Source organism: Rosa rugosa, chromosome 3, assembly GCF_958449725.1.
Source record: "Rosa rugosa chromosome 3, drRosRugo1.1, whole genome shotgun sequence".
Classification (NCBI taxonomy): Eukaryota; Viridiplantae; Streptophyta; class Magnoliopsida; order Rosales; family Rosaceae; genus Rosa; species Rosa rugosa.
Genome location: NC_084822.1, coordinates 14,446,992 through 14,469,836, shown reverse-complemented (window position 1 = coordinate 14,469,836; position 22,845 = coordinate 14,446,992). Strand labels below are relative to the sequence as shown.

At 38.4% G+C, this 22,845-nt stretch overlaps 1 protein-coding gene across 16 annotated transcripts; it reads right to left on the bottom strand.

Annotated features, from left to right (window-relative positions):
* Positions 1-14: 14 nt before the first annotated feature.
* Positions 15-22,372, bottom strand: LOC133736402 (probable CoA ligase CCL6). 16 transcript variants are annotated; one of them, XR_009859543.1, is made up of 14 exons: positions 22,239-22,372; positions 21,838-22,153; positions 21,457-21,668; positions 21,102-21,266; positions 20,338-20,992; positions 11,653-11,928; positions 4,446-4,511; positions 4,175-4,223; positions 1,995-2,121; positions 1,801-1,877; positions 1,496-1,535; positions 1,303-1,407; positions 1,033-1,197; positions 15-109 (listed from the first exon to the last, which is right to left on the bottom strand). XR_009859543.1 is itself a non-coding variant. In XM_062163878.1 (7 exons), the coding sequence occupies exons 1-5, from the start codon at positions 11,482-11,484 to the stop codon at positions 1,370-1,372; spliced, it is 243 nt and encodes an 80-aa protein (XP_062019862.1). In that variant the 5' UTR covers positions 11,485-11,634; the 3' UTR covers positions 15-109; positions 1,033-1,197; positions 1,303-1,369. The 16 variants fall into 16 exon arrangements, 2 of the variants coding, with proteins under 2 accessions (XP_062019862.1, XP_062019861.1); XR_009859545.1 differs by lacking the exon at positions 1,995-2,121 and having other exon boundaries at positions 20,338-20,438; positions 20,548-20,992; XR_009859546.1 differs by lacking the exon at positions 1,995-2,121 and having other exon boundaries at positions 20,338-20,435; positions 20,548-20,992.
* Positions 22,373-22,845: the final 473 nt, after the last annotated feature.

The window sequence follows — 22,845 nt, the reverse complement described above, 5'->3', positions numbered from 1 at the left end:
CCATAAGCCCATTGATCGAAGATCCCTTGTAGATGCAATAGCTCTCGATTATTTGATCATATATATGGGCCAACGGGAGAAACGAAAAATATGAATCTTCCTTTGTACACTGTAATAGAATTTATTTTATGTCAGTAGTCAATATTATTGCCTTCAGGGAGATGTCAAATTGTTAATTGAGTTCAGTAACTAAACTTCATGAAAAATATAATCCTTAACCGTCTATTGATCATAATTCAACAGAGTTATTTTGGAAAAAATATGAACTATAAAATAAATCTGCAAGTAAGCACCTTTCAGAGGATGACTATACTCAAAATTGTATAAGTAACCTCAGTTTAATTAGTTGGTAGAAAATCTGTAATTTGATGGCCAACCACTAAGCTTTCAGCATAATTTGATCTAATATGGATCCAACTTCTGTCAAAATGAAAGTATAAATTTCCCCTAGTTGAGGGTTACGATACAACCCCAACTTTTATTAATCATGTCTTGGCAATAGCAACACATCTTGAAGATGTTACAATAAACTATAACTGCTCGCTAAATTGGATTGCATCCACATGATTTAAACTTTTGTCACGGCATAAATAGCATTTTAAACAGGCACCGCATATATGTATGGAGACAGAATAAGGATCGCTATTTTAATTTAAGAATGAGGAAATAATTTCATATTGATAATGCTACAAAATCCAAAACAAAAATGGCCTTTGTATTGGGCTTTTCAGTGAAAAAATCACTAAATCTCCATGACCAAAACATGTTCTCTGCAAGTTTATTTGCCTCTGACATATAAACGAGGTACATTTATGCTTCCAAAATGTGCAATAGACCAAACATAGGTACAGGACCTGGTGAAAATTAATCACCCCAAACAACTCATGACAAGTTACAGAAGCTATTCTGCATTTTCTTTTCTTTTTTTCTTTTTTTTTAGGGAGGCAGAATAAGCATTAATTCAGAACCATCAAGATAGAATATATTAAAAAGCTAAAAAATTGAAGATGTTAACTGTGTGAAGTTATTTACCATTCTATCTTTTAGGAAAAGTATATGGTCTGTTGACAATACTTCTGACATTAATGCTGCATTAGTAACGATTACGCCTTTTGGTTCTCTAGTCGTTCCACTTCTACACATTATTGTGCAAACAGCAGTCCTCTGTTTTAGAGGTAGTTCATAATCTGAATTTCCCTGAGAAAATGAAAGATAATAGATGATTTTATATTGTTGAAAGTTAATGACCAATCCCTTACTAAAAGCAAGAACTTATATGAGAAAACAGTGTTGAGAAGTTACCAACTGAAAGAATTCCTCCCACGAAAAGCAAGATACCCCCAGTTCTTCTGCTTCCATCTTTTGAGTGCTAGAAACATTTGTGAACATTTGTGAAGCTGACAATTGCTGAACAACGCAGATGTATACCTTAGATACAATCCAAACAACTTGGACCTCAAATTTGAAGTATTTAATGAAATAGTATATGACCTACTTTTTAAAGGCGTAGAACAGTTTGGAAGGCATGATATAATCTGCAGAAAGAACTACCACATAAGGATCTTAGAAAGCAAGAAAAGGAGAGGGAAATAAATTTTATATAAACGGAGTGCATATTAGGAAAGGAAATAAGATTAACCATCAAGCACACAAGGCAAGTTGGACTTTGTAATTCTACCATGTTTACTACAAAATTGGATTATGAATGTTCTAGTACCAAAATATAAAACATCAGTGGCTTCAAAGTTCAAATATATATCCAGTTATGATAATGAGATAAGAGTTTGGAAAATAACTCACAGCAGGGATTTTGTTCTCTTGAACAAGAGCTATTGGAACTTCAGCATGGTTGATGATGAACTCAACTGCATTAGCACCTGCAACATAAACCATGAAATGTCAATCAAATAAGTTTGAAGGGAAACTGAAAATGCACCTTTCGATTTTCTCCCTAGATCCCCCACCACTTAATTTCCCAAAACTTCCCCTTATACCTGTAGAATTCAAAAACTGTTTGGCAAGTTTGCTGGTTGGCCACTGAACTTTTGTTGTGGCTAGCTAGCAAACACTTGGTACCGTTCAGTAGTTTCCAACAGAACTATTTAAGTTGTTGCGAAGAGGCTGATAGGCAACTACCAAGCATTCAGTAACGAGCCACTAAACACAGCTTAATCCAGATTTATAAACAACGGTGAAGTGGTAGAATTTATAAAGGAAAAAGTTAAGACAAATTAGAATTTACTGTTAGAACTAAATGGACCTATCATCATCTATTATGCAGAATGCAAATTGGATTATAACTTGATTCATTAATAGGAGTTGTAAGCTAAGTACAATACCTAGAAACCTATTGAGACAATTATATCAGCTCATTGGTTAGGAATCCATTAGTTGGTTTACATTGTAATCCGATTTAGTGTTGCATTAGGTTTTCTAGTTGTTGGTGACTTGGTTTCTAAGAAACATCTTTATGGGAGGATTCTTAGGAACATAACCAATATATATAGAAGTGTTGGTCCCTACTCTCTCTGTCACAAAAGCATTAAGTCCTGCCCCATAGAAAGGAGCTTGTATTCAGAGACGAGGAGAAGATCAATACTAGCTACTGTCAATTTGCTTGCAGCAATGGCACCTAACAATGAAGAAGGTTAGTCTCTAAACTTATATTTTGGTTCATGTGGTCTTGATTAATATTCAGTGTGTTTATGTTAGGGGAAATGATCATTTACCCAATTTCTGCTTAACAATTGCCCACTTGCACAACGAAGAGTTTAAAAACCCCATTTACCCAAAACACTCTAAGGGATTATTTCCCTATTACCCAATTAATTCTTTTTTTATTCTTTTTATTTATTTTTGGGACTTTTTTGCCCTCTCCTTCTTTCTCACTTAAAGAGAGAAGTCGTTGGTTACCTGGCCGGACTCCGGTGACTAGTGGCCGGCCTCGGACTCCGGTGACCGGAATCCGGCGACCGGTCCCTAATAATACCCAGTAACAATATTATTGCCCCCTAGTAATCATATTATTGCCCCCCAATAATCATATTATTGCCTCCCAAAAATCATATTATTTCCTCCAATAATCATATTATTGTCGTCCAGTGAATTGTATGAACTCTCAAAACCTAAATGAATACACTACAGGCACAATTGATCAATTTATAATCATATTATTGTCTCTCAATAATCATATTATTGCCAACCAATAATCATATTATTGCCTCCTAATAATCATGTTATTGCCCCAATAATGATATTATTACCCTCCAATAATCATATAATTTCCCTCAAATGAACCATTACAGATACAAAAAAAAATTAAAAAAATCTCATTATACCAAAAAAAACAAAAAAAAAACATCTGGGCACCCAGGAATTGATCTGGGCACCCACCGGACTGTGAGGAGTCGTCGGAGCGTGTTTCACGTTGGAGCGGAGTCGATTCGGCCTGGGTTCGGAGTCGGATCGGAGTTGGGGGCTGAGTTGTGGCTGTGGGCCTTGGATCGGTGGATCTGTGGTTTGGTTGTTGGTGACGCCGGAGGTGGATCGATCGAGGTTGGCCTGAAGCTGAAAGTGGGGTGCCGGAACAGCCATGGCAGTAAGAGAGAGAGAGAGAGAGAGAGTCTGGTTCGGTGACGGCGGCGCTTGGGGGTTGAGCTCCGATCTGGGGGCTGGCTTGAGGGACCTATGACGGTTGACGATCGTTTCTGATGGCAGTGGGGACTGGATGGAGGTGGTGGCCCGGAGCCTGAGGCAGGGCGCCGGAGCAGAGAGATAGAGAGATAGAGAGCGACCGGAGCCTGGTGTGGTGCGCCGGAGCAGAGAGATAGAGAGAGACCGGAGCCTGAGGTGGTGCGCGGCACAGAGAGAGATAGAGTGAGAGAGAGAGTCTGAGAGGAAAGAGTTATTATAGGGGCAAAACTGTCTCTAGAGGTTAGATTGGGTAAATGGGGTTAAAAAACTCTTGCTGGAGTAAGTGAGCAATTTTGTTCTAAAATTGGGTAAGTGGTCACGGCCCCTTTATGTTATTGTGAATTGATGTTGGTCTTGATTTGCTCATTCAGTCTAACATTTCCCTTCAATTAATCAAACTCGACCACCATCATTGAAGTTCACTATCTGCCACTGGAAAATGATAGCGCAAAGAATTCTTGAAAAAGAAAAGGAAGCATACCAAGGGTGTCATAAAGTGGAACATATGTAATTGCATGGCTGTTACACGCCTGTAACAAAATAAATAAATAAAATAAAATAAAAAACAAACAAAACATAAGCACAAGGCTAAAAAGTCACAATCTTTCTAGAAAGATTTAGTCCCCAATATCAGATTCAATTGTTCAATGTGACAAAAATGGGCTCTCAACAGTTAATATAGCATTTCTTCATTCAAGTGTCTTGCATAATATGCTCAAATATGAAACAAAGAATCACAGTATTATTATCACCTCCATTGCAATAATCCATCGGGGGGGGGGGGAATTTGAGCCATATAATATACCACAACGATCTCCCTGCAAGCATTAAAACATATAAAAATCTAATCTTTTTTCTAATTTGTTTACAAATCTGCAGGCATAAGTGCATAGCAAAACTTTAATGTGCAATCTTATACACATAGCCTTAAACCATCCGACAAACATATAATGACCACTTCTTTCAAATCGCAAGGACAATATAGTGACACGACAAAACAATGCACCTATCATTTCTGCATTTACCGAAATCTAACTTATTGTTGTAGGAGATTGTAATTGTGTTTATCATTGATAATAGGAGCCCTTTAAATAGGGAGTTACAAGGTATACAAAAGGTAATAGAATCCGAATACAATTGAATACCTAGAACACTTTCCTATTACAACTCTAAACCTAGTTTGTAGAGGCACACATTATGTCGACATCCTTCAACACTCCCCCTTGTGCCGCTCAAACTTGGCGATGACGCTTTGATTGTTGCCTCGTTAAAAACCTTGCCAGGTAACAAAAACCCTGTGGGACAAAAATAACCCTGGTCGAAGGACAAAAAGAGCACAACACGTCCTTCACTCTTCGAGATCTAACATGTAGACATCATACCTCCCCCTGATGTCCATATCTCCCCCTGATTGCTACAATCATGGGAGTTTAGATAACTTCCTTAATCCGATGCTCTTCACATGTTTCTCGAAGGTGGATTTTGGTAACGACTTAGTAAATAAGTCCGCTACATTATCCTCAGATCGGATTTGGTTCACTTCAATATTTAGAAGTGCCTGTTGTTGCTGATTGTAAAAGAACTTAGGCGATATATGCTTGGTGTTGTCGCCCTTGATGAAACCTAATTTCATTTGTTCAACACAAGCTGCATTATCCTCATAAATGCATGTAGGTTCATCTGTGGTAGACTTCAAACCACAAGTTCCTCGAATATGTCTAACTATAGACCTTAGCCATATGCATTCTCGTACAGCTTCATGTAGAGCGATAATCTCTGCATGATTTGAGGAAGTAGCAACAAGGGTCTGTTTAGTAAACCTCCAAGATATCGCAGTGCTTCCCATGGTAAAGACATAACCCGTTTTGGAGCGACCTTTGTGAGGGTCAGAGAGATACCCTGCATCTGCAAAACCCATCAAGACATCGTTGTCATTTTGATGGAGGGGAGGAGGAGCACGGAAGGTGGCGTTTTGCCTTGTGGAGTCCGATCCCACACTTCCGTTATTTCTTTTCTCTCTGTAGGGATAGAAAAAGCCCATATCAATCGTACCTCTCAAGTATCGAAGGATTGTCTTTATGCCAATCCAATGGCGTTGCGTTGGCGCGGGGCTATATCTAGCCAATAAGTTCATAATAATTGAGGTGTCCGGTCTTGTATTGTGCTAAGTACAATAATGCGCCTATTGTACATAAGTAAGCACTTCTGCTATTAACACGTCTTCGTCATCATCCCTGGGACGAAACGGATCCCTTTTAGGGCCAAGACTACGGACGACCATGGGAGTGCATCTTTGACTTTATCAAAATGCCTAAGCATCTATTGACACGGTATACAAAATCGTGTTCTCCCAAGGCCCTTCCTCTCAAACTCGGATTTCAGGTGTTCAGCGGTTTTCCTTAACTCACAAGGGTTCCAATTATGTTTATCAACATAAACCGTGACAATTGCAAATCCGGAACTTGTCATGGAAACGCGTGGGCATAGTTCATCATATCCCTTCCCAATCAAGTAGTCACTTTAGTGAGCGTTTCAACCTCGTTGTAAACGTGCTCCGTGGTCTAGAGCCACTTGACTTGGGAAAATGAAGTTCACAAGAACCTTCATTATATTCCGTATCTAGATCCCCATAAAGATACGTAGTGGCCACATTTGTAAGCTGCATGTTCAGTTATTTGGAAACTACCAAACTGACAAGGTAATGGAGTGCAATGACATCCATTACGAGAGAATATGTCTTCTCGTAGTTGATTCCAGGGCGTTGTGAGAAACCTTGCGCCATAAGGTGAGATTACCATCTCTTTTTCTCGTCACGCTATCTAACGAAGACCTATTAATGTCAATAGGTTTTATGTTAGGAGGTGTTCGCATCTCAGGCCCGAAATCCTTCCTCTTCGTTAGTGAATCCAATTCAACCTGGATCGCATCTTTCCATTTAGGCCAATTTGAAACTACGTTGGCATTCTTCAACGGAGTAAGGTTTGATGTCATTGTTCTCAACAATTCCACGTCCTCATGTACACTAGTGTAGTTCGTAGAGATCTCTATATTCTCAGGAATTGGTTCTAACATTGAGGCGTCCCCCAACGATGTCTCTTAGACATAACCACAATCCAAAATATTCTCATGAGACGGATTTTGAGTATCAATGATCAATGGATCAAGTTGTGCCAAACTCGCTCTCTTCTTAGGGCGAGAATCCATCGAACCTATGGGTCTCCTACGCTCTCTAGCGGAACCCATGGCCTATGACGCCATTATGCCACCTTGTGGCGTCACCATCCCACCATCCATGGTGGTGGTGTCGTACCCATCTTCTCTGGGTGGCACCATGTCCTCCTATGGGGACATCAATCCTTGTAGGCATGTTTGCAGCAGGTATATGTGATCTCGTCACTTTTAGGGGATCAAGATGAGACATAGTGGGGACAGACCACGACAATTCCTGTCGTTCCTATTGAACATTGACGTTCTAATCTCCCCCTAACGATGGGAAGACTGTCTCATCAAAGTGACAATTCGCAAGTCCAGCGAAATAGAGATCGCCTGTCAAGGGTTCTACGTAGCGGACTTATAGTTGGAGGCCTATGTCCAACATAAATATATATATGCTTTCGTTGCAATGACTCATGTTGATGCGCTGTGGCGGCGCAATTGGCACATAAACCGCACACTCAAATATGCATAAGTACGAGATATTAGACTCGAACCCAGTCACCAGCTGTAACGCAAATAAAAGCTGAGTGGCTGCTATGAGTCGTAGACGAATTAGCATAGCTGCATGCGATATTGCATAACCCAAGCGGAAATATTGGTGCGCATTACCAATGTCCGGGCTACCATCATAGTCGTTTAACGGTGGCTTTTCCGCGAGACCAATTGGGTCTGTACATGGGAATATGATACTTGATATCAATACCCAATGATATGCAATAGTCATCGAAAAATTTTCAATGTAAACTCTCTAGCATTGTCAAGTCGAATTGACTGAACGGGATGATCCGGGTAGTGAGCCCGTAGCCATATGATTTGGGCTAGGAGTTCATCTTAAGCAGCATTATGAGTGGACGATAGTGCGACACATGACCAGTGTGTCCGCATATCAACCAACAGCATCAAACATCTAAGCAGTCCGCAAGTTGGTTGAGTCGATCCACAGAATCCCTTTGGATTCTCTGAGAACACATGTGTCCTTTGCATAGGATGGTCTCGATCCTTAAATAGCAGGCTTTGGGAAACGAGTGATGGGCCTTAGAAGCAACCAATGAGGATTTTGGTTGAGCCACGAAATCACAATTGACTTGAGAAGTGGAGAGAGGTGGCACATTGCCACTCTTGGCGTTAATGCCAAGCTCTTGCCGTAGGGGGTGACGGCATTACCCTTCTCCTTGAACCAACTTTTGATTCAAACTTCTTTTCACTCGAAAGAATGGATGTCCGTGTGAAGTCTTTAATAAACAGATCATCATATCATGACCTGGATGTCCCAATTGGTCATACCAAAGCCTATATGTGTCAGAATCCCATAAGTCGTCTCTCATGACATGGTTGGATTCAATAACTCGAATAGTGGTTGCATACAACCCACTAGAGCGACACATAAGTTTCTCTAATACTCGTTTATGTCCGTAGTCATTAGAGGTAATGCAAAGGAATTCTGTCCATTCTCATAATGTGTTTCCGCATGAAAACCGGCCATTGGCTCTTATGTAATGAAGTTCGAATTAAATAAGGTATGTCCAAGACATTAAGTAAAAGAATCGACACTTTATTAATAGCCAATGATTACATCAAAGTTTCCAAAAAGTCTAATCCAAAAATAAAGAAAATCAAACTGTGACACATTGTAGTCACTCTATCCGTTTGGTAACTCCAATCAAATATGACCAGGAAAGTAGAGAGATGTTGGTGGAGCGAGGCTCGCTTAAGTACCAATTATCTCAATGACTTTCCTAGACATCATATTTTATTGGGTGTGCCACATGAGAAAGAGTTGATACAATTGTCATTTATTGACTAAGGCTCATTTGCCATTACAAAAATTCTTGGAAAATAAAAAGGACTATTCTAATCAAAGTCTGCAGCATCCTTGTGCACTTCATCTTCAGCTTTGAAGTCCTCTATGGTGAGGTTGACATCTCCACCATCTTCTTCTCCTTCTTCTGCAAGGTACACTTCTTGCTCTCTCAGGTCCCTGTATGCCCTGTATCTTGCAACTAGTTGCTAGCTTGCCTGGCATTGCCTGAACCAATGCTCACTTGACCCACATCGATGACACATGTCATTGTGGTTACCTCCCCTTAATTGAGGTGCACGTTGTGCACGTTGTGGTCGTTCCCTAGGAGGGTTGGCGCCACCATCACTACCCATGGCGCCACCACCACGAGCTATGGCTCCACCACCACGGCTAGGGTTGCCACGACCCCCTCTCCCACGTGTGGCATTGCCACCACGTGTATCCGCTCCAAACTTGCGGTTTCCTTCCTGATTAGGGCGGTTATATGGACCCATACGTCCCTCATATCCCTTATTCCTAGGGTTCCGCTCCTTGTGCCCTCCTTTGGGTGCATTAAAATTCGCCTCATGAACGCTCTTAGTTCCAATGGGCCTTGAATTATAATTTCTCACGAGTATGTTATCATGTTTCTCAGCTACAGATATAATATTGATAAGCTGATGAAACCTCATGATCCGTCCAGCATTGACTTCAGTACGGTATTGCTTTGATATCACAATGGCTGAAACGGGGAAGGTGGAGAGAGTCTTCTCAATTAGCTCTTGCTCTGTGATAGGTTTTCCACAAAACCTCAACATGGATTGTATGCGAAGAGCTTCTGAATTATATTCAGCAACAGACTTGAAGTCAGCAAAGCGCAGATTGTTCCATTGAACCTTCAAGTCAGGGAGGAGGGAATCTTGGACATTGCCAAAGCGCTCTTCTAGCGCTACCCATAGCTCTCTTGCATCCTTGATCGACATATACTCCAATCTGAGTGCTTTGTCCATATGACGTCGCATCAAGATGACTGCTTGAGCATGTTTTGCAGGTGTTGGGATGAACACAAGATCCGGGTTAGGTGCCTGGATTATGGGCAATATTCCCTTTGAAGTGAGATGGTTCTCAACATCGGTTACCCAGCTATGGTACTCCGAGCCTGTTGAGTCAAGCATGGGAAAGTCGAGTCTAGGTTCATTCGACATCCTGAAAATAAGAAGAGAAGATATATTAGTTTCGGAGCTAAACTTCCACGAAAACTAAAATAATAAGATTTCCGAGCTATGCTACCAAGAAATCAATTTCCAAGAATCTCTTTTGGATTAGACCAAACAATGATGTTTTTAATATGGTCACAATTTGATGCTTACGGACGCTCTTAGTCCAAGCATTATGAACACTCTTAGTTCATACGAACGCTCTTAGTTCGTTTAATTATGAACACTCTTAGTTCATACGAACACTCTTAGTTCGTTAAGCGTGAATCCCCACAATTCCGCTCTGTTAAATACTCAAAACCATTTGGCAACATATATTCTAATATTCTGCAGAAAATAAAAGAATTTAAAATACATGAAAGCAGCAACTTTAATTATAAAAACTTACGTGATTGTTCTTGGCTTGAGGACACGCGCGTGTTGGAGCAGGCGTGTTTTTTTTTTTCTGGACCGTCTGTTCTTTGGGCTTTCCTCCTATTTTTTTTTCTTGGGCCGGGTCCCTTCTTCTTCTTTTTTTTTTTGTTTTTTTTTTCTGGGCCGGGTCCCTTTTTTTTTTTTTTTTCTTTTTCTTTCTTTTCCTTCGGGTCTTCTTCTTCTTTCTTTCCTCTGTTCTTCCTCCTCCTAATCTGCAGGTGGCGGGGCAGAAACTGCAAGGCAGGCAGCAGCTTCAGGCAGGGACGCTGGTGCGGTGGCGCGGCAGCAGGGACGCTGGGCTGCGGGCTGGAGCGCAGGGCTGCAGGCGGGCTGGTGTGGAGGGCTGCAGGCGGTGTGCAGGAGCGGTGTGCAGGGCAGTGGCCTGCAGCAGGGGCGTGCTGGGCTGTGGGCTGGTGTGCAGCGCGGGCTGCAGGGAGGTGGCTGGAGGCTGCAGGATGCGCGGGGGCTGCAGGAAGCGTGCAGGGCAGTGGGCTGCAGCAAGCGTGCAGCAGGAGGGCTGCAGGCTGCAGGGGGCAGTGCGGGCAGCAGGGGCTGCAGTGGGCTGCGGTGGGCTGCTGGCCGAGCTAGGGTTTAGGGAGGAGAGGACTTGCGGCAGATTTTGTGAGAGATAGTTTTAGTTTTTTTTTTTCTTTTTTCTTTTGGGCTAGGGTTAGAACTCGTGCTGATAACGTGTTGTAGGAGAATTGTAATTGTGTTTATCATTGATAATAGGAGCCCTTTAAATAGGGAGTTACAAGGTATACAAAAGGTAATAGAATCCGAATACAATTGAATACCTAGAACACTTTCCTATTACAACTCTAAACCCTAGTTTGTAGAGGCACACATTATGTCGACATCCTTCAACACTTATATACTTTTTCAAACAGAAAAACATCATCAGCAGCAGAAAATTAACTAATAGCTCAAGCATACACAGCTGAGTCTATTTAAGCATACCAGCCAAGGGGCCAAGAAGAAGCAGATTCTAATATGTCATACAGACTCCTACAGTTCAATGTCCCAAAAGGAAACTAAATCTGTGAACTTGATATATATACTACTACCAGTGCTATTTGACAACAACCAGGAATAACGGTTCATAACACTACATTTAAACATTACTTGACCATATATATGCAAAATAACATAAATCCACTCCATTCTTCAGCATTTAGTGGTCTTCAGTCCCAGCAACTTTCATAATAAGATACTCAATCTCCCAGTTTCAACAAAAAACAAAGCATCAGAGACTCAGGAAATCAGAGAAACTCATGCATTTTATAATTGATTCAACCAAATTGAAGCTATGACAGATGATGGAAAACAAACCTCTTCTTCTAACCATGATGTCTCTCTCTCCATCTTCTTTTGAAACATGTCAAGCCTCCAAATCTTAAAGAACACAGCTTTAGAAGGTCTCAGCCAATCATGCTGACAGGAGACAAGAGAGCTGTCGTGGCAGAAAGAGGATTCAACCTCCCTTACAAGGTAGCCATCACAAACTGTGGCCTGATGCAGTAAAAGAACACTTTCCCAGCCTTGTTCTTGTTCTACATTTTTGTAACGAGAGACACTTCATGGCTATACATCTAATCTTGTAATAGTCTAATACAAATGCAAACACGAATAAATAGGTGAAAACAGCCAGAAACTATCTCCCTACTTCTTCAAATAACCATACAGAACATTGTCACATTGGTACATTATCATTCTGTTTCTTTCCCTCTTGATAATTTAGCAAGTAATTAAACATTCTTTCCATAGATGATAATATCATGGTGTCATGTAGAGTCAAAAACATATTGATTCAAAATTATTTGGAAACCAAAAGCAATCAATTACCCTGTAACATGAAAATACATAATGATCAAGTATAGGAACCACATGTTTATAGCTTTGGAGTTTACTCCTGGAGATTGTGAGTAGCAAAAAGAACAATGTCTTTGCTTCATCTATATCTCTCAGCCTTATCGAGCACGTAAGTTATGAAGGTATATTGGCTTGGGATTCAATTTCAATTAGAACAGAGAGACTCAAAGCTTTGCATCAAAACTTTAAATGATTACAGGCCTGGGATTTGGTGGGAAAAAGATGAAAGCCATGAGCTAAAAGACACATCGTTGGACTCAATATGGTTAGAAGAGAGGAGATATTACAAAGTCAAAGGGCACATCAAAGCTTAAATTAGAGAAAAGAGTTGGGTTACTTTTTCCATTGCATGCATAATTCTAATGCAAAGCTGCAGAACAAATAAAACTCTTGCAGATTAATCATTCTTCTGCTCAAGTGATACAGTGAAATATGCTTATTAACAAAAGACACACAACTCTATTTCTATGCAATTTCATTTTTGAGGTGTCGTTTTCGAAAGTGAAACTTTTTGGTACTAAATATTGCCTCTTACATGCATTGTAAGTTCTCAATATATTTTCAAATGTTTTATGTTCAGTGATGACGCCAATTTGTTTTATTTCTGCACCTTAACTGTGAACATAAAAAGAAAAATGGTCCAAAAGGAATAGCAAATATGCAGCTATAAGCATTCTGAAGCAAACATGCAACTACTGGAGATTGAGCAGAAATTATGTGCAAAGAAGAACACGAAAAAGAATAATGAGAAGAGGTATTGGGGTGTCATTGTTTTACTGTTGATGTGTTTGTGGATTGGTTTAGTAAGAGAAAGTAAGGTACTAAGGTGGAGAAGTTGAGCATAAGGTGGAGAAGTTGAGCATATGTTAGGTGCATAGTTAGGTGAAAGGGAGGGAGGGTATATATTAGTGCATAGTTAGGCGAAAGGGAGTCATTTTAAGGTGGAAAGACCATGTCATCGAGAACACAAGTGTAACTCTTTCTTGGCAAGAGGAATACAGAGGTATGGAGTTCTGCTTGGCAGGGCAGGAAAAATAGAAGGATATGTGAATGAAGTCAGTGGGGTATGATAGGAGAATGATGATTATGATTCAAGTGTATTGCTTATTGTTTGGTGCAAACCTTACAGAAGAAGGCTTGTAATTCAAGTCCTCATAAAATAGGCAGTTACAGTACGACCAATTTCTGCCATACATTATTCTTTTATGAGACCCTCTGATATAACATCTCAACAGAAAAGAAATTATGCCTAGCTACCATAAGATTTCAAAGTTAACTGTAAATTTCAGATAATCTGACTCGCTAAAAGTAAGCGCGCAATTTAACCCTGCAAAATGTAGTTGTCAGTATAGAATAAGTAGGGATCGTTCTAACCGGGGATTGAGAGTACACCTGTAATTGCATAAACAAATAAAGAATTAATAAAAAATATGAAGTACTATTTACAAAAATAAAACAAAGAATAGAAATATATACAAGTAAATACAAATAAGGGGGTGTTAGGATTATAAAATTGAAAATTAAAATAAAGAAAATGTAAAAACACATATACAAGGGTGGAACGCAAGGAATAAAGATCAAAACCATAATCATATGAATGAAATCCAATTACAATTCCTATAGTTGATTATCTATGTCATGAGAAAGAAGTTGACCATGTGAAACGTTAGTAAGCAAACGATTTCCCATATTTTACTTTCCTTGAATAATTAATCTAAGTGAAAGCACCTAAATCAATCCTATTGAACATGCAATCATAGTCTAGAAAGCTAGCTACTCAAGAACACATTCAATGCATGAAGAACAAAGAAAGGATGTCAACCAAAGTGAACAACCTAGTATGAAAAAGTTCATCTATTTGCAATCCTCCTTAATTGATTTCGACTTTTGTCCAAAGCCTTCACTACTTAAATCTAGTTCCAATTACATGAATATATCCTAAGCGTGCACTCAAAGAACATAAACATATAAAAGTTTTCTGTAAAACAAAATCAATTAAGCAATCTCACATAAGCAACATAGAAATCAACATATAGAAATCACAACTTTATTTCAAAACATATAAACGGGCTTTAAACTTCGCCCTTAACGTCATGTTAACTAGAATTCATAACTCTACGAATCAAACAAAGGAAAACAAAAGAAAAGCATGAAATACACCATGAAAGATGGATGACAAGCCTTAACACGAAGAACTTGAAGATCCTTGAAAGCAAGCAATCTTCTAGGGACGACACAAGGGTGGATGTCGGCTAGAATCTTGATGTATTGCATGGCTTCTTCTCCTCCTTGGTTGAGACGCAGAGCTTCTGAAGACTAGAGAATGGAGAGAATTTTTCTGATGTTTATTTTCTGAGGGAGAGAGGTGTATAGAATTATTCTGAGGGGAGAGGTGTGTTGTGTGTGGTAGAGAGGGGGGGTATATATAGGGGAACGACCAGGCTTCATGAATCTTCTTTTTAATTTCCCAAAGAATTGTCTAGTCATGCCACACAGTTTCAGCCAATCAAATAATGCCACATCAGCCCTGTTGAGTCATCCAACCAATCAAAAAGCTCCAAAATAAGTCCATAATCTTTCAAAATATATTATTGCTGATTTTCCCAAGATTTTATCTGATTTTTCTCTTAATTTTCGGCCAAAATATTCTTGAGTGAAAATAAGAATGAATCTGGACTTGTTTTTGGACATTTTCTCCCTTAAATCTCTCCATGGTGTCATTATCCTTGATCCTCTCTTGATTTTTGACATTAACTCCGTGATTTCCCATGGCAAAAATCAGATTTAATCTCCCAAAATATCTCCAACGTCATCTTCAAGCCATGTGGTCTCCTAATGCCTTCAGGTTTCCTAGCCTCATCAGGATTCCTGCGTTGACTGGGATTCCTAGTCGGACCAGGAAAATTCCATTTCTTCATTTCAGCTCATTTCTGCATCCCTTGTGCCTTGCCTTTGTCATCTCCAATGTCTCACATCCTTCTCATGTGTCTTTAAGCTCATTTCCTTGTCATTTTCTCCGATGTACCTAGAAAATAGAAACTAAATTAAAAAATGATTAAGTAAAGGAAATAACTAAGCAAAATATGAGGAGTTAACTATTAAAACGTCGCATAAAAATGCTCTTATCAAATTCCCCCACACTTAGCTTTTACTAGTCCCTTAGCAAAATCAAAACAAAGAAATTAAAAACAGAGACTCTGACTCAACGAAACTTTAAAGAAACAAAAACAAAAAAACGTTACGACAAACAATGACTCTATTGCCCTTCAACATTTAGTCTTAGAAATCTCCTACTTTCACAACATCAAGATTAGCACTCAACCAAGAATCAATGTTTAGATATTCGAGAGTTAATTCAAACATATAATCCACATATAAATAAGTAGGACTTGGATGTAATAATGGTGATGGGGTGGAGCTCAGCATGTTTCAGACAAGTATGATTCATATCCTCACAAGGTATATCCACTCTTTCTTCTCTCAGATCAAGGCAATGCTTAAAAGCTTATAATCACTCAATTATATGTGAGAGAAAATATTTTGAGGCAATCAAATAGCTCACATATATAAGAAACGAAAAGCACTTTGTGAATAAAATTTTTTTCAAAAGATCTCATGAAAGATATCAACTACTTGCACGAATGGACCCAAGCCATAGGTTCAACTCTTATAACTCATCTCCACAGATCAAAGGTTGTCCCATCTTAAGGATCAAAAAGGTCTTTAAAGGGTTGTAATGGGGCCAAGGCTTAAGGTTTTAAGAAACGAAAGGTAAGGAATTTTAACAAAATATCCTAAAAACCTAGTAGAGCGCATGTTGACGTAGAGAGACTTCTAGAAATCCACCAAAGCTTACATAATGTCATCCCCATAGAGGCAAACTAAAAAGGCCTAATATCTTTATGTTGGACCTAAACTTCCTTTGAACTCTCATGAACTGGACAAAGACCAAATTTTCTATAGTGGGCCTTCAATTCAAAACAAACTCCAAATCCACAAAGTATGGGGGACTAAAAAACAAAAAAAAATTTCTTTTCTTTTGCCATGCACAATATTTTTTTTATTTGATCATTTTTTTCATGGCATAAACATATATTTTTTTTTCTTTTGGACAAGTCTACCCCCACACTTGAACTTTCGCCTCTTCTCATCCTTCATCTTTGATGCCAAATCCTCAAGTAAAGTCTCAAAATTAGCTCCACTAAGTTTTTAGAACAAAGGGTCAGGTTGTTACTATACTAGGGCTCAGGGTTAAGGATTTTTAGGGTGATGAAAGAAAAGGCTTAATATAGGCTCAAAGGGGTTTATCTAAGGTGGTCCCACGACGGGCACAAATGGGGACACAAGCTTATTTAGCAATGGTGGTAATTCCTAGGGTGCCTCTATCATTTCCAGAATCAGGGACATGTATTGATAAAAGTCTCAACAAGCATAAGAGTGAATTCTAGCATTCTCTAGTCCATTAAACTTAATCTATGGCAAGCAATCAATCAAATGAAAGAATAATGAGATCATCAAAACATCGCCAAGAAAATAAGAATATATTTTTCATTTATCACTCCAAGAAAAAGGGACATGGGCTCAAATATCTCACATGAGTTTTTATGAATCAAAACTCATCTTAACATGCTCATATTCTGTACCAAGGTCACGAAATCCATATCCACTACACATGCACATGCTTTTCATATATCTCAATTAACCAAAGAATATCATTTAAAATCATCTGAATATTGTGATCCTCTTTTAGCCATAATTTCAAAGATATAAACTCATCCTAGACAGTTGAAAGCGCATCCTATGACTCAAAAACAAAAACAAAAGAAATTTTTTAATTTTTTGACATTTTTCGATTTTTTTGTATTTTTTCAATATATAGGACTCAAAATAAAAGATAAAAATATAGATCCCTTCCCCCACACTTAAATATTGCATTGTCCTCAATGTAATCAATTATAAGCATGCAATGAAACAAATAAGCATAGACAGAAGGCATTTATGAAAAAAAATTCTATAATAAAAACAAAGCAGAAAAATTGAAAAATAAAAGAAATAGGGAAAGAGAAAGCAAATATGCATTTGTAGACTCATTCACGGCTACTTCTGAATTGGATTGCCTCCCAAGCAGCGCTTGAATTTAACGTCTTTCAGCCAGACGGTACCTCCATTAAATAAAGTTAGTGACTATAATTAACAAAGAAATACAAAATATAAACAAGTTACTATGAATTAAAAAAAAAAAAAGTACAATTAACAAGTACATTGTACATAATTTCTCACACAAGACACAAGTTAAGTACACAAGTAAGTACAACACGTGAAAAGTATTTTTACAACTACATTGTACAGTTTTTTTTTTTTTTTTTTTTTTTTTTTTAATATAGACAAGAGTTCAATTTATTTCTAACACTTAGGTACGGGAACAGGGAATTTCGATGTGCAATGGGACTGAAACAGCTACCATTTTCAAGACTATGTTTTATCCAATATACCTTAGTGTATCACAACATTTTCTTTTGTTATAAATATTATTGGTATCGAATTAAATTCCAAGCGGTAAATCAAGTGGACATGCGGCCCAAGTATAGTCGTCTAGACACAAAATCCCTTTCACATCCTTTGGGCAACCTTACTGAAATGGCCAGGTAGGGGAGGGCGACCACGAGAGGCAGAATCCATTTTGGCATGAGCTACTCCCACATAGTGGTTTAGACCCATTTGCAAGCACTTCTGGATTCAAAACCTGTCATGAACGTTGTCCCCTTCCTAGACACCATCCCACATAGGCTATACTTACTAGGATGAAAAAGGTCATAATTGTGAAGACAGTTCAACAAGTGTTAATAAAGGCCGCCCTCAACCTTATAGGACCTGAGCTAGGTACCAATAAGGGGTTTAGGCCAATATTAACAAATGCGACTTCACCTATTCCATTTAATTTACAACTTACAATTAAAATTCGTATTTAACAATATAAATAACATCCTAATTAATTTACACTAAGTTGCAAACAGTTTATATACAACAATTATAAACAATAACACAATTTAACAAGTGATTTTTCAATCTCCGGCAACGGCGCCAAAAATTGACACGCTAAGAGTAAGCGCGCAATTTAACCCTGAAAAATGTCATCGTTAGTATATGGTAAATAGGGATCGTTCTAACCGGGGATTGAGGGTACACCTGTCATTGTAAAATAAAGAATTAAAATAAATACAAAGTATTATTTACAAAAATAAAACAAAGAATAGAAATATATACAAGTAAATACAAATAAGGGGGTGTTAGGATTATAAAATTGAAAATTAAAATAAAGAAAATGTAAAAACACATATACAAGGGTGCAACGCAAAACACATATACAAGGGTGCGTGGAACGCAAGGAATAAAGATCAAAACCACAATCATATGAATGAAATCCAATTACAATTCCTATAGTTGATTATCTATGTCATGAGAAAGAAATTGACCATGTGAAACGTTAGTGAGCTTTTCGATTTCCCATATTTTACTTTCCTTGAATAATTAATTTAAGTGAAAGCACCTAAATCAATCCTATTGAACATGCAATCATTGTCTAGAAAGCTAGCTACTCAAGAACACATTCAATGCATGAAGAACAAAGAAAGGATGTCAACCAAAGTGAACAACCTAGTATGAAAAAGTTCATCTATTTGGAATCCTCCTTAATTGATTTCGACTTTTGTCCAAAGCCTTCACTACTTAAATCTAGCTCCAATTACATGAATATATCCTAAGCGTGCACTCAAAGAACATGAACATATAAAAGTTTTCTGTAAAACAAAATCAATTAAACAATCTCACATAAGCAACATAGAAATCAACATATAGAAATCACAACTTTATTTCAAAACATATAAACGGGCTTTAAACTTCGCTCTTAACGTCATGTTAACTAGAATTCATAACTCTACGAATCAAACAAAGGAAAACAAAAGAAAAGCATGAAATACACCGTGAAAGATGGATGACAAGCCTTGAGACGAAGAACTTGAAGATCCTTGAAAGCAAGCAATCTTCTAGGGACGACACAAGGGTGGATGGCGGCTAGAATCTTGATGTATTGCATGGCTTCTTCTCCTCCTTGGTTGAGACGCAGAGCTTCTGAAGACTAGAGAATGGAGAGAATTTTTCTGATGTTTATTTTCTGAGGGAGAGAGGTGTATAGAATTATTCTGAGGGGAGAGGTGTGTTGTGTGTGGTAGAGAGGGGGGGGTATATATAGGGGAACGACCAAGCTTCATGAATCTTCTTTTTAATTTCCCAAAGAATTGTCTAGTCATGCCACACAGCTTCAGCCAATCAAATAATGTCACGTCAGCCCTGTTGAGTCATCCAACCAATCAAAAAGCTCCAAAATAAGTCCATAATCTTTCAAAATATATTATTGCTGATTTTCCCAAGATTTTATCTGATTTTTCTCTTAATTTTCGGCCAAAATACTCTTGAGTGAAAATAGGAATGAATCTGGACTTGTTTTGGACATTTTCTCCCTTAAATCTCTCCATGGTGTCATTATCCTTGATCCTCTCTTGATTTTTGACATTAACTCCATGATTTCCCATGACAAAAATCAGATTTAATCTCCCAAAATATCTCCAACGTCATCTTCAAGCCATGTAGTCTCCTAATGCCTTCAGGTTTCCTAGCCTCATCAGGATTCCTGCGTTGACTGGGATTCCTAGTCGGACCAGGAAAACTCCATTTTTTCATTTCAGCTCATTTCTGCATCCCTTGTGCCTTGCCTTTGTCATCTCCAATGTCTCACATCCTTCTCATGTGTCTTTAAGCTCATTTCCTTGTCATTTTCTCCGATATACCTAGAAAATAGAAACTAAATTAAAAAATGATTAAGTAAAGGAAATAACTAAGCAAAATATAAGAAGTTAACTATTAAAACGTCGCATAAAAATGCTCATATCATAATCTCCATGTAAATCAATCAAATTCATATGCATGTGCTTAATATCGTATTTAGAAGTCCATATTAGAATGAAATGGGGCTTTGATTATTAAATCTACAATTATCCAATTACACATGACAACATACAACATACAACTAAACATAACAAGAATTATGAAATAGAATCGGAAAACAAAAATTGGAAATCAAATAATCACCTTATAGAGAATGGATGCTTATCGGGTTGACCATGACCATGATTTGAAGCTAGTTGTGGCTGTGGCGGCAGAGGTTGCAAATCCCTAGGTGGGTTTTTCTGCTGAGATAGCATAGTAGGAAGATTGTAATGGAAGATTGTAAAACGAAAATGGGGGAACGGCCCTTTAAAAGGAAAGCTGGTATTCTAAGCTGGTTAGAGACAAAATTACTCTGACTATGAGTGTGCAAATAAAACAGCAATGAAATCAGTGAAAAGGGTTAGGGAAAGCTTCACGTAGTCCAGATCACCATGGTGTGCCCTTCTCAATCATCTCCTGGGTGTTGACTACCATGTAGCCCACGAAAAGGGAAGCAGAACCACCAAAGATGGGAGAAGCAAATCGCAACCAGAGATCTGGATAGACACGCCCGTAGAGAGCAAGCCCTCATGGTTATGGATCACATTGCTCCAAACACCAGACAAATCTATGTTTTACATGACCAAATCATCTCCCCCCCTCCCCAACCACCCACTCTTCATTGGTTGATGGTGAACAAGATCTTGCTGATATTTCACCTATCTCAGTCAAGTGTAATATCAGACTCATGTAATCCCCTTTGCGGGCCAAGACTTCAACCCTCAGTCCCATATTTAGCTAATGCATCTTTGAATTTCTTGACCAGTAAAACAACGAATCCAATTAGCATAATTCAAATCATAAATACCCACTGATCCTTTTATTGAATATTACAAACCAACATCAACAGGAATTGCAATACTTACAGCGGCAATGGTGCAGCCGAAGCTACGTACTCGCCCTTCTGCGCCTCTATAAAACCTAAAGAATGGTATCACATGAATGTGGAGACCATGGCACATAGCGTTGAGCTCTTCATAGTTAACCTTAAGAAAAATTGCAACTGGAATCTGTTCAGCCAGCTGACAAATCTGAACAAACTCATAAAACTATTGGTAAACAGATATTCCAAAATGCTCCAAGCTAAAATTAGATGTGCTATAATTTCAAAAGGGGATTCAGCTAGTAGAAGCAAAACCGGACCATTTAATAGCAGCTGTATAAAAAAATAGTGTCAAAATAACCAAGGATCATGATAATTAAAGTGATAAAGTGATATACCTGGGGTACGTATTCACCACCACCTCCAAAATTCTCCACTCTTCCAGTCATATTTTTCATGCATGACACCTGTTTTCTTGTAGCCTTTATAATTGGTTCTGATCCACCTTACAGCAATGTCTTCTCGCACTAACTTTGCTTCTTTTGATCCAGACCTTGCCAGGCCTTCAGCTATCATGTGTTGGATCGGAGCCCAATCATTTGGAAAGTCCCTATTATTACAATTTCCATTAGGCCACGTAAAGGTCAAAGTAGGTAGCTGATATTCTGAAAACTTGAAAAGCCAATACGAACAGGTCTTAAAAAATTCCTGAACTACTAAAAGCAGTTAATATCATATTGCAAATGACTCGATACCCAAAAATGAAATATGAAAAATACCCTGGGATGGAGAGCTCTACAAAATTTGATGGCTTGCCCTGCGAAATTGCAACTGCCTTATAATTCGAAAGAGCAATACTTTTTTCCCAAATAAGAAATTCACCAAACTTTGACATCCCAGGACTTTGTATTGTATGTGAATATCTGATACAGGTGTTATTGCAGCAACACAGTAGGCCAAGACCTGTATAAATGCAGGAGATTTAGACATTTTTTTCAAAGGCCTTGGAGTCCCACTTTATTGAAAACTCCAATGCTATGTCAACCAAACCTTCTTCTCCAATGTGGGAGGCTTTGAAGCTGTGTTCTCAGCAAACTATCATTTAGGAATTCAGTTAGTCAGTTTCAAAGCAGTTAGGGATTCATAAAATTCCATCAAGTGCAGGTCAATAAATAATTACCTTTTGATCCACATAATAATCCAGAGTTCACTTAACTCTCTTGAAATAGTGGCCTAATGTCACAAAACTCTGGTAAATCAGAAACTCTAGCTGCAATAACCATTAGTGATGCAACAGCTTCCTTACATTCTGTAAAACAACAAAGACAGATTTGCTGGAGAGATAATTGCTCTATTGATCTGTAGCACATATATACAATAATACAGCTTGATTCTAGATACAAAACAAGAAAGCTATTCTAGCCCTTAATGTCTAATAATATAGAATCAATGTGATGATATAGAGTGAATGTGTTAAATGTTAACAGCTATACAAGATGCTAATTTTGCTCTACTTTCCAACACTCCCCCTCAAGTTGGAGAGTGGATATCCTGCACACCCAACTTGCGAATCATAAGTTCGAAGTCCTCCTTGCCAAGAGCTTTAGTTAGAACATCAGCCAGTTGATTTCCAGAACTCACAAATCGTGTCTCCACTGAACCATCTTGAATCTTATCCCTGATATAGTGACAATCCATTTCTATATGCCTTGTACGTTCATGAAACACTGGATTTGCTGCTATATGTAAAGCAGCCTTGTTGTCACAATAGAGCAATGCCGTTTCCT

Bases quoted from the DNA above. Each gene is read 5' to 3' on its own strand.
- LOC133736402 (XM_062163877.1), bottom strand. From the start codon at position 21,516: ATGAAAAATATGACTGGAAGAGTGGAGAATTTTGGAGGTGGTGGTGAA. The intron at 20,439-21,101 runs GTAAGTATTGCA...ATGCTATCTCAG, and splicing joins TCGGCTGCACCATTGCCGCT to CAGAAAAACCCACCTAGGGA. The intron at 20,037-20,337 runs GTGATTATTTGA...TCTATTTTCTAG, and splicing joins AAGCATCCATTCTCTATAAG to GTATATCGGAGAAAATGACA.